Source organism: Limulus polyphemus, unplaced genomic scaffold, assembly GCF_000517525.1.
Source record: "Limulus polyphemus unplaced genomic scaffold, Limulus_polyphemus-2.1.2 Scaffold24, whole genome shotgun sequence".
NCBI classification, from domain to species: domain Eukaryota; kingdom Metazoa; phylum Arthropoda; class Merostomata; order Xiphosura; family Limulidae; genus Limulus; species Limulus polyphemus.
In genome coordinates, this window is record NW_013665634.1 from 1057107 (window position 1) to 1070115 (window position 13009).

Consider the following 13009-nt stretch of genomic DNA (forward strand, 5'->3'; position numbering starts at 1 on the left):
TTTTTTCCAGGTGTGTATATATATATATCAGGGTCCTGGTGGTTAGGGTGTTCGACTCTCAATCTGTGGATCGAGCATGTTCGTTGACGGGATTAAAGCCCATCGCCGAACATGCTCGCACTTTCAAACATCGGAGCGTTGTAATGCTATGGTTAAACCCATTATTTATTTATAAAGAGTAGCTCAAGAATTGGCAGCGAGTGGTGTTGACTGGCTACCTTCCCTTTACTCTATCACTTAAAAATTATGGATGGCGTGAAATTCAACAAACAAAGATTTCTCATTCATGACATGTACTTTAAACTTTAACATAATAATAATATATATACAGGGAGAAAGAGAGAATTTCTGTCCTATGTAAAATGGAAAGTGATGACAGATTAGGAAACATTTAGAGCTTAGCATGTTAATAACGTAATGTTGTGTAATTATCCCCTGGAGATACGAGCCAACCAGAATCAACATGACGTGAAATGATTTAACGATTAAATTTGTCCTAAACCAATTGAATGAGTTTTATTTTAGCAAAATTTTGAAACCTTACGATATTTGAGTTAATGATGACAAATAAAATCATTGAGTTAAACATACAAATGGAAAATGAATTTCAAAGAAGGGAAAAGACAGAGTCAAACGTGGAGTGGAGAAAAATGTGTAATAAGCATACAAAATGCTGACTGAGTTAGAGATAGAGCCAAATCTAGATGAGAATAGGGTTATGCAAGGCGTTGTATATTACCATGTAAGCAGCATTAATATAGATGGAAATAATTTTAAACTATTAGTAATACTTCTTACATAGAGTTTATTAATGATAAAGATAAGTAGATTCGATATATTTTCGAAAATGCTATATCTATAGAGAGAGAATATGTTTCATTTTAAGCTAAACGCATTTATTAGAATTTTATAAATGTGTATTACATACAAATGTTTTGATACTTACAACGTTTTGAGATGATAAAGACCTGTGAAGACGTTTGGGGACAGGGTTGTGATGCTATTACTGCCCAAGTTTCTGGAAAGAAATCAAATGAAATGAAATATTGAATCCGCATTTTGTACTAGGCCTGATTATTAGAATAACAATGAAAAAGGTAAGATTCATTTGTGTTTTTCTTGCTCAATCTACGATTTTTATTTGAAATTATTTATGTTTCCTTTTCCTAATGTCAGAGTATAGTGGTATATTATTTATGTGCTTCCCTTGTCTAATGTTAGAATATAGTGGTATATTATTTATGTGCTTCCCTTGTATAATGTCAGAGTATAGTGGTATACTATCTATGTACACCCCTTGTCTAATTTCAGAATATATTGGTATATTATCTATGCTCTTCCTTGTCTAATGTTAGAATATAGTGGTATATTATTTATGTGCTTCCCTTGTATAATGTTAGAGTATAGTTGTATATTATCTATGTACTTCCCTTATCTAATGTCAGAGTATAGTGGTATATTATCTATGTACTTCCCTTGTCTAATGTCAGAATATATTGGTATATTATCTATGCTCTTCCCTTGTCTAATGTCAGAGTATAGTGGTATATTATTTATGTGGTTCCCTTGTCAGAGTATAGTGGTATATTATACTGTACTTAGCTCAATTAATATAGTACTCACGTCATTCTTCGGAGAAGATGAAAGAAAAGAAAAACCTTGCCATTTGTTCTCTAAATATTTTTTCTATTGTAAAGTCCTGTGGAGTCCTTGTGTGTATCGTCGTCACTTAATCACATTCTCCAATCAACGTATTTTTCTCACTCCTGACGGCACGATGTTTCCGTGTTTAATTATTTAGGTAATTAGTATACTAAATCACGTTCGCCTAACTTTGTTAAAAGTATGTGAGGAGGGGACAAGTGCAAGGAAGAACTGATGAACTGCTGAGCGTAAGAGGCGAGAAAATGTTTAGAAGAGAAACAAAGTGGGATGGCACGTGCCCTTTCTTCCCCCTGGTTAGGTCTATATGTACTTCAAACTGTCTTTCACTACTTTCCACTTCTCCTTCTCAACAGTTGTGTGTGTGTGTATAATTCCTGAAATTTTTTATGATATACTTTTCACTCTTGCTCAGACTAAGAAATATAAAGTGAGTATAACATATCACTAAAACTTCCCCTATGCAAGATATTACTCGTGCTACGCTAATGCAAAAATATAACAGTTTATTAAAGGTACAACCCAATCTTATACCATGTTTACTAGGTGGTGTTTAACATTAGGGAATTATAATTATATTTAAGTATTAATAAATGGATAGGATATACTTCAGTCTCTAGTGTGGTAATTTATGAACTCTGAGAAACTGAGTAACGTTGTGTGCAACAATGGTGTTGGTCGTTACATTTCACTCTTGTGATAAGACATTGACCGATCTTGTGTTAAGAATATACGAAGTAATAAAGCTAAGTATTATTCTAAAATCATTAAGCTCCAGTTAACTTCAGATCTACACTTGCTATTAGTTTCTAAGCAGTTGTCTTTTTAAAGATTTTAGGTTCTCGGTTCTTGAATTTGGTCTGTTGACAGAAGAAACTCGAACTCTGCTACAGTTTAGCCCACCTCTTTTACCAGTGGCTTAGAGGAAAGTCAGCAGGCTTATGACGTTAAATATCGTGTTTCGATACCCGTGGTAGGCAGAGCACAGAGAGTCTATTGTGTAGCTTTGTGCTTAACATCAGTCAAACCAAATCAACCACAGTGTGGGGTTACATATATAGGTTTAAAAGTTATTTTAATGTCCATTTGAGAGTGTAAGAAATATAACAAAATAAAGAGGCACGAGCTCAAGATCATTTGAGCGTGTAAGAAATATAAATCACTAGAGAGGCACGAGCTCAAGATCATTTGAGCGTGTAAAAATATAACAAAGTAAAAAAGACACGAGCTCAAGATCATTTTTTTTATCTCAGTAGTCACTAGAAACGTTTTCTCAATACTGAAGTTGCTATTGAGACAATAACGATCCTATTAGAGTAAACAAAGTATTCAACTCAAAACATATAACTTCACAATGTTCAAAATCATTATAGAGACATAAATGAAAAATTATAATTTAATTAAATAAAAATCTCTCTATACACACACACACATATATATATATGCTAATAAAAGATATTGTTTTATTAGTTTAACCTTCTTATTACTAAAATGCATGTACCTAAAATTTTCAATTAAGTTTTTGTTGTTCTTTTTCACACATCGTTTGAGGCATCAATATATCATGCTTGCCATACCACACATATACAAAAACATGCACACATATACCAGAGCAAACTCAAGGATAGTCTTTCTTGAGCTTTTATTGGCAAAGCTGAATCTCATATAGTCGTAGCTTTGTACTTACAGGTCTTTTAAGTGTAGAAGATGACGAAATGCAAAGTCTGGAAGATGACTGATGTTGTTAGTGCTGAGGTCCCTAAGATAATACAAACACATATTTTTTATAAATAGCAGCGAAGGGACTTTCTGTAACAAGAAACTGACAGTGGAGAGACATACATACATATATAACCAAAGCACATATTAATTCCTGCATGTGGATACGATACTAAAATACAAATATCAATTACCTATACTATGTTTTCATCTATTTCTATATATACAAAGCATATTTTACTAAAGTATAATTTTAAAATCTAATATTACACAAAGTTGTATATCTCAAATTTGTAATAAACGTATATTTAAATGTCTTTCTGTACGGTATTGCTTAAATACGTTTATTGTACCTTAGTTACAAAGATAAATTATGAAAATGATACAGGTTGATGTGTCCTATCATGAATACAAGGGAATTCAAACAGCTTCTAATAACAAAGAACGAACTTTAAAAAATTTCTTATAGTGAATTGCGACAGAAACCGTAACTTATAAGTATAGATTTGAATTGTTGGCTCGTAAGTCTAACGCTTTACATAAACTAAAATATTGAGTTTCCACAGGGCAGTTAATGCAGATGAAGTGCGTTGAATAAGATTCTAATATGAAAGTTTATTTCCCTCAAATAGCATATAAAAACAGTAAAGTAATAAGAATATGTATATATTTACAGCACTCAATTTTTTTATCAACTATATTGAATATCATCAAGGAATTGAATAGAGATCGCGGCTGGATGTCTTCTATTACGCAATCTGAGAGTCGTGGGTTCGATTTACCGTCCCACCAAGCATGCTCCTCCTTTCAGCCGTGGGGGCGTTATAATGTCACGTTCAATCCCACTATTAGTTGGTAAAAGAGTTTGCAGCGGGTGGTGATTTATATAAATATCTATCTTTCTTAATACTTACTTGATTTACGCATTATTAAGTCTTATAATGAAAGTTCGTTTTGCAACAGGGCAGGAAACAGTTTTTTGTTTTTAATCGATAAAAACGTCACTTATCACCAACATTATGCTTCCACTGGGGCGTTTCGCTGAAACTTGTAGTTGCTTTCACGATTTTTAATGTGCCAGGTTAATTACTTATACTTGCACATGAAAGAAAAAATGCAATACATTCTGAACACGATTGAAAAAAAACAACAACCTTACTGCTTCTGTTTTTTCAGCCCCCAATCCCAGTGGCTCAGTGACATGTTTAGAGACTTATAACACTAAAAAACTGGGTTTCGATACCGCGGTGGGCAGATAGCCTATCGTGAAGCTTTGTGCTTAACACCAAAACCAAACAACTAAAAAACTTTTTTTCCCCCAAGGATATACATGAACTAAAGAGGATTACTTTCTTTTCGTGAGGGTAGGTCGATGAAGCATTTCATTCATCAGAATTATTTTCTTTTATTCAAAGTAATTGTTTATTTAAATATATTCATCGTTATCTTATTATATGTTATTACAATATTTGTTTTACAAAAATACTACATACCAGAAAATTTAAGAACGATTTTGATCTAGTATTTCACATATTTTATCATTAAAAAAAGGATAATTTATCGGAACAACTAATATATGAAAAAAACATTACGAAATTATTCCAGTGTTTATCCACTACAGTCAATTATGAGTTTTATGGCGGGAATATTCTTTGCTCAATTATTTATATTTAAAGTTAGCAGTTAAGTTCTTAGGTCGTATATGTTCCAGAGAATGTATAATTAATAAAAGTTGTACCTTCCAATGAATGAAGCTTTTATTAATAAACTCAGTTAGGCTATTTAGGCTTACACAGCTCATTAGGTTTACATCAAGTAGTAAAATTATTTATTTTAACTTCAGTTATCCGTATTTTTCTGAAGAATTATAAACATCTAAGACAATTTTAGGAAGAGTAAGATAGTTGTTGCCCCTGTAAACTGATGTGAACTATATAGCTGAGACTATATAGTTTTCGCCCCTGTAAGCTAATTTGACCTATACAATTAAGATAGTTTTCTGCGTTTATAAATTCGAAACTAATATATATATATATATATATAGTTTCGTTGCTAAGCGACACAGAAGAAACTTTAATCCAAACATAATTACCAATGGAAATATTAATCCCCAAGTAATTACCAGTGGAAACTTTAATCCACAAGTAATTGTCAATAGGAACTATGATCCATAAGCAATTAATGATGGAAACTATAATACATAATTAATGACCAATGGAACCATTAATCCATAAGCAATTACCAATAGAAACTTTAATCCATAGATAATTAATTACTAATGGAAACTTTAATCCTTAAGTAATTGCAGAGTGTAAATTTTACTCCATAGGATCAATGGAACCTTGATGTTAGGTTTAGTTTAAAATTTTATTCACTTTCTCCTGCTTTTAGACATGATTACAAGCAAGAACTTCTCCATGAAACAAAACAAAACTCGAGGTTCGGTATTAAGAAAACAAAACTCGAGGTTCAATATTAAGAAAACAAAACTCGAGGTTCAGTATTAAGAAAACAAAACTTGAGGTTCAGTATTCTAAACTATCAAGACTACAGATAATCCAAAACAGTTATGAATTATCATTAATTAGATGAGTTGCTTTAACCACATTCTTTCAAACTTAAGAAAATACATTTTTAACGCTTTTATTTTGTCTAAATATACTACTGTTCAGCTTTTCTCTCTTCTTTTTTTTTTGAGTATTGGAAATGTAAATTGTATTTATTTTATACTACTTTTAACGTTTGTTAACAGACTTTACACAATCATTAATAGGTATTGATTTGATGCCTTGTTTGAATTATTGATTTCCCAACAGTTTGTACAAATGTTATAACGATAGTTCCTTTAATAACCGAAACGGTATCAATGTCAATTTGAGCTTTCCGACGTATCAGCTCCTGATGGCTTAGTAGACGTAAACCTAATCTTTGTCTGTTTAATCTTCCTTAACAGTTAAGATTACGATAAAGCACTGTCATGTCTCCAATTATCTGTAAATCTATTCTTTGTTTATCATGACTTGATTAAGTTTTTTTTTATTATTGTTGCATTTTACGGAAGTCTAATGGGAAACTTTCTCCGTTTTACTTCAACTGAAAGACAGTTGGACAGGAAAACAAAGTAAGCCTAAAGCAGTGCTAGATGAGCGAGTTGTATCGCATCTTAAACAGTCTTAACGCAGTCGCGAGCCGTATCGCTAGGAGAAATACATCCACTGCTCCAATAAGCTTGCCGCCCAGTGGCACAATGATATATTGACGGACTTAAAACGCTAGAAACTGAGTTTCGATACTCATGGTGGGCAGAGCACAGACAGCCCATTGTGTAGCTTTGTGCTGCCCCTTTCAACCGTGGGGGCGTTATAATGTGACGATCAATCCATTGGTAAAAGAGTAGCTCAAGAGTTGGCGGTGGGGGTGATGACTAGCTGCCTTCCCTCTAATTTTTCACTGCTAAATTAGGGACGGCTAACGCAGATAGCCCTCTCGTAGCTTTGCGCGAAATTTAAAACAAACTAACATTCCTTAATGTTACAATAACTTAAAACGCGAAAGGTTATGATTATTGTATACATATTTTTAATTTTCTCACAGGCTAGTTCGGTTACTTTAGAAAGTAAAACTGTTTATAAATGGACAATTCAGTTTTTAAAAATATATTTATTTTTTCAAACTTGAAATAGAAAGACAGTTCTTGAATATTATTTTCGTTGCTTCTCTGCAGATGCCGGTTTTATAGTAACCAAGTCAAAGTTTGCTAACAAATAAATGAACAGGTTTTACATATAAGTACACTAAGACTAAAACGAGTCAGATCTGACAGATACTTTTGAAACAAAACAAACCAAGATAGTTTTGGCACGTGGATTATTATACGAGTGGAAAAAAACCATAGTTTCTCGCTTGGATTAACCGAAAACAAAAATACTAAGAATAAAAATAAATTCTCAAAATTTATTTTCTGTAAAAACGCATTGACCATTTTGATAGTCCCTCAGTGGCACAGCGGTATGTTTGCGGACCTACAACGCTAGAAACCGGGTTTCGAAACCCGTGGTGGGCAGAGCACAGATAGCCCATTGTGTAGCTTTGTGCTTAACTTCAAACAAACAAAACCATTTTGATAGAGTGGAGTTCTAGACTTTACCTTTCAATGACGTATCTTTAACTACATATCAATTTTCCACTGCAGATCTTACAACCAAAAACTCAGGAATATTGAAAACGTGCATGGGCTGAAGAACTCACTATCTAGCTTTAATGAGTAGCAAAAAGTGTATATGATCTAAAACAAAACTGTCCAATTGTCTCAATAAAAATGTAAGTTGGAATTGGTTTGAGTAAAAATCCCATTAATGAAGGGTAATATATGTGGTGTTACACGCAAAATAAAAAAGTGCACGGTAAAAAAAATCATGTTGTCTTTAATACTTACTTACATACATAGAATAAATTTTGAATGTTTAAATCCTTTTAAAAGCTATAAAACAGACATTAGAACCAGTTTTTTAAAAGGATAATAACTTTTAATTAGTTTCAGCATTAAAATATGGATCTGACTAGTAACTTGAATAGAGAGGTTAACTGTATGTAGAAATGTAAATTATATATGTCGAATACCCCATATTTATAGTAATTAAGAAATGAAATAGAATTTCAATCTCCTGTTGTGCAAAATAATCCGAATTCAAATAGTTTTTGTTTATTTCACAAAGTTTGATAATGCTAAAGGAGGTCTAGTTTGTATCATGAACAAATAGACATAAGTTAATTGGGCAAGAGACTCTAGACATTATGTATTCGTTAGCGTATTTTGTATTATAAATCTTACCATAATCTTAATTGTTATATATTTCAATCCTACTGACAGTCCATTAAGTCATAAATGTTTTTGCTAAGAGTATTTAGCACAAAGCTACACTATGCGCTTTGTTCACTGCGAGGAATCGAGCCCCGAATTTTAGCATGTAAGTTCAGAAACCTACGGCTAACTCGCCGGGGGACAAATAACGTTATTAGCAAGAGAAAATGAATTATAAATGTGATCTTGTTTTCTCTAGATTATGTTTTAATAAGTATTGTTGGAATAATTTCTCTCAATTTGAATCTGATGATGAAACTCTTTCACGTTACAGTACCTAGACCAGACTAAATTGTATTGTTACCTACACTCTTTCATGTTGCAGTACCTAGACCAGACTAAATTGTATTGTCACCTAAACTATTTCATGTTACAGTACCTAGACCAGACTAAATTGTATTGTCACCTAAACTATTTCATGTTACAGTACCTAGACCAGACTAAATTGTATTGTCACCTAAACTATTTCATGTTACAGTACCTAGACCTGACTAAATTGTATTGTCACCTAATATTACAGAATTGTTTGATAACAAAGTTTTTCAAGTTTAGTTTGTTAATCAGAATTTCAGATTTGTTTTATTGTATTTCATGCATAACTATTTAAGTTAACTGCGTTAACTGTCTCTCATTAAGAAGTAATGAACTACAGACAAGTCAACTAGTCAACAATACTCCCCACTAAATGTAATCAAATAGTGGGATTGACCGTCACATTATAACGCCCCCACGGTGACCATGTTCGATGATGGGATTAGAGCATCAGACCATTTCAGACCGCTTTGTTCAGAAAAATCTAATAGTTACTTTGTTTAGATCAATATAACCTAAGCTATAAATTTATTTAATATTATTACAGCTATTGCTTACTTCACACTCATGATACTTTTTGTTTGCGTTTGCTGTTTTATATTATTTATGATTTATTTACATAACTGAATTTTCAGTTGTTACTAACAGAGACCCGCAAAACACTTGCGGTCAAATTAGTATCTTTATGGCAAAGTAATTCTTTAAATACAAGATTTCTAGAATAATACAGCAAAATTGTAATAGCAGATATCGAAATCTGTAGGTCCACTTGTCTTAGGCTTAACATTACTTAAGTTTTTATTAAGTACGGTTTATATTAGATAAAGAGATAAATTAACACTGTAACTTGTGTACGTTTTTGCTTTGTTTAGTTAGGCTAAACTTAACCGTACTTAATACCATCAGTAAATAATTTCTGATTAAGAAGTTAGCACACGGGATTACATTCAAAAGTTGTAATGTTGTAAATAATGCTATTCTACGATCTAACGTTAGATCTTTTTAAAACTTTGATACGTTTTTCATATGTTGTACAAAATGTCTGCTAAAATATAGTTACATCCGCATTTTCTTTACATTCGTTGAAATTAAGTGTGCGCGCGCACTTTCAGGAAAGACGAAAACTGAATCTTACTATAACTGACGTAGCGTGTATGTATATATCTATCTACGTATGTGACTGACATAATAAATACAATGTGGCGCCATCAGTTTGATAGCACCACAAACAAAAAATCCATAAAAAAATTACACACTTTGACTATTCAAGATTCAGACAATTAGAAAAATAATTAGTGTATGTGCAACATCCATTTCTTTATAATAGAACACAATTTTAAATAATAGTACTCTCCTCACAACAAGAACACGACTTTCACTGGGACTGTACGTGACGGTTTGATTAGATCTTTATTGATGTAATCTATATAAATATAATAGTACTGTTTGTTCTCTGTTGTATGTCCATGTAACTACTTCGTAGGGTGTGGACGGATCTTAACCAAATTTGGTGTGGAGGTTCATTAGGTCCATGATGGGGGACCATACAAATTTTCGGTTTTGCTGTTTTTATGAGCGTTTTGTACTACTACCTCACCTCCTGTGAATGGATCTTCACCAAATTTGGTATGGAGGTTCATTGGGTACATATAAATTTTCAGTTTTACATTTTACGTTTTATGGGCGTTTATGTGTTTTTTTTTATCACTACTTCGCCCCCTGTTGATGCATCTTCACCATCTTTATCTGAAGGTTGTTGAATCCATGGGGAGATACATGCAAATTTGCGGTTTCACATTTTGTGTTTTACAGTTTTTTATAAGCGTTTCGGGATTCGATTTCCCGCGGTGGACATAGCAGATAGCTCGATGTGGCTTTGTTCTAAAAACAAACACATTAGCATTATTATTATTATATCAATATTCAGCTAATCAATATACCAGCTTTGGCAAGTACAAATTAAATATCTCTGTGGAACCGCTTACATTTTATAAGCACCACAAGTTATGTTTACAATGTTTAAAGTTATTGCGTCGAAAATGAGGGTGCCGCTATATTTAGTACTAAAACATGATGAATAATACAAGAAAATGATACAAATGTTTTAGGAAAGTAATCCCTCAGCGCAACGTCATCAGTTATTTTTATAGTTAACGACCAATTACGAGTTTAGATGGCATTCTCAATCTTAACTCTTTTACTTGATTCCTCTAAGCTATTTTTTTGGTTTCAAAAAAAATTAAACTAGATCATGAGAAATGTTTAAGTTCTTGAATCTGAAGAACTTTACATCACAAGATCCAGAGAATTTAAGAAACTAAAATATTTTCTTTCGAAATAATATTTAACTAGTTAAATGTAATTTAAGTGACTTCTCTTAACTAAACCTGTATATAGTTTCAAGTATTAAGATTTTCCTGTCGAAACGTTTTTCTATAATATCTACTGCCACAAAAAAGAAACATTTTCCTGTAATGAAAAAAATCAATTAATTTCTTAATTTACACTAAAAACTTTTTTCATTTTTATTTAGCGTTTTGGATACAGCAAATTCCTTATAGACATATAGTTGTTTGGACATGTTGGAAAATAAAACCATCGCTGCAAAAATATACTTGAAACGTTTAAACATGAATATATACTGAAGCATAAATTATGGGATTATAATTCAAACACTTTGTATTCTGTTAGGTTTTTTTTTATCTAATTAGGTAAAGCAATGCTGAGATGTCGTTCGCTAAACACGTGTACAATAAAAATTATATCTAGATTGTTCTAACATCGAATTTTTAAAGAAATCAAGCCTTTGTTGGCATACATCGATGTATTATTACATAAAACTGTTGGAGCTCACTTTAGTCCTGTGACTTATTACGTTTTCGGTTGAAGAAACCAGATATCAGGTGAATATATTGATATACTTTTTTCTTATTTTCGCCATTTTAATCCCCTGTTTAAGCATTTCCACAGGTGTTTCATTACATATCAGTTGTCAACAAGGATCTATAAAATGTTAATAATGGCTGGAGATGGCTTGAATGGGTAATGAAGAAAAACTTTAATGTTGTTTATCAATGTAACTGAGAATCATTTTAAATCAATCTTCCTTTCATAACTCAAGCATACAGATATTTACTACTTATATGCTTGACTAAACCATTAATTTGAAAGTGTTCATACATAAGTAGTATTCAGATATATATCACCGGTAAAACCAGTTCTTGGAATTGCACGGTTTAAAAAAATTTCGATGAGATTCGAAAAGAGATTGTTGTTTCCGTTGTTATCCCCGAAACGTAACATCTACTTTCTTTTACCATTTAAAATTATAGAAAACCTCGTTTAAACTTTACAGGGTATACTTAGAGAAAAAGAATAAGCTAAGCCTTTTTAATAGTTATTATATAAGAGTAGTTTTCCAATACCCCCAAAAAACAAAAACAAAAACCCGTAAGAACTGAGTAATTATTAACTTCTGAAATTCTTTTTCGGTTATAGTTGAATGGAAGTTTTTTTTTTCTAAACTGAGTTTAGGACTACTATTTAGGGTATTTGTTATTAAGCACAAAGCTATACAATTGACTACCTGTATTGTGCCGCGGGTATCAAAACCCGAATTTCAGTGTTATAAGCTGAGAGACTTACCGCTTATCTAACTGGAGCATTTTAAGTAATAAGTGAATATACTTGTATATTGTTTGGTGAATTTGTTTACCTCTTTAAGTAGGTGCTCTCGCGTTGAAAATAGGCAGGCCATTGTATAGCTTTGCGCTTAACTACAAACAAATATATTAACGAGTCACGTAATCTGACCATCTATCTATGATATAATTGCGTTAGTTTTATGCATATGTTTATACGACATATTACGCTGTTTTTGTTACTGTATGGACAAATACAACAAATAAGTTATTCTGCCAACATAGAAACAGCAAAAATTTTCAACAAAACTAGATACCAATTTTTAATGTTTTTTTTTCTTCCTTGCGTATGTAAAAAGTTTATTGAACCAAACCTGAGATAAATTGTATTAAAATACAACCACAAATTATTATACAAGAGATCATATCTTTGTCAGTTAGTTTGTAGCTTGCTTCTGGCTGTGTACTGTGACGAGCTAACCCACCAGCTTTGGTATGAATTATGTAATGATAACATTTAAAAGTAGTATTTTTCTTGTTTTGAAGAGCAGAGCTACACAAGGGTTATCTGTCCACTGTCCATTGGATATCAAAACCCATTTTCAGCATTTCAAGCAATCAAACTTGCTGCTGAGTCACCGGCAGATGGGGCGTGTGTGTTAAAATAATATTTCAAAGAATATGCGTGCTAAAAAAAGAAAGGGGAATAAATTTAGCATCAGAACTTTTGTATAACTGGTCTTACGTCCTTTTGGCACCTCATTTATTTAGTTTTTGTTTGTTTTGAATTTCGCGCAAAGCTACACGAGGGCTA

The 13009-nt window shown here is 32.2% G+C and overlaps 1 protein-coding gene across 1 annotated transcript in view; it reads right to left on the bottom strand.

Annotated features, from left to right (window-relative positions):
- The window catches only part of LOC106458757 (leucine-rich repeat-containing G-protein coupled receptor 5-like), a 35450-nt gene extending 32009 nt beyond the window's left edge, over positions 1-3441 (bottom strand). Inside the window, exons 1-2 of the mRNA XM_022385424.1 lie at positions 3350-3441; positions 947-1018 (exon numbers count right to left, since the gene is read on the bottom strand). Coding sequence (XP_022241132.1) covers positions 947-1018; positions 3350-3441 — 164 coding nt within the window. The remainder of the gene's footprint in view (positions 1-946; positions 1019-3349) is intronic.
- Between the last annotated feature and the right edge of the window lie 9568 nt (positions 3442-13009).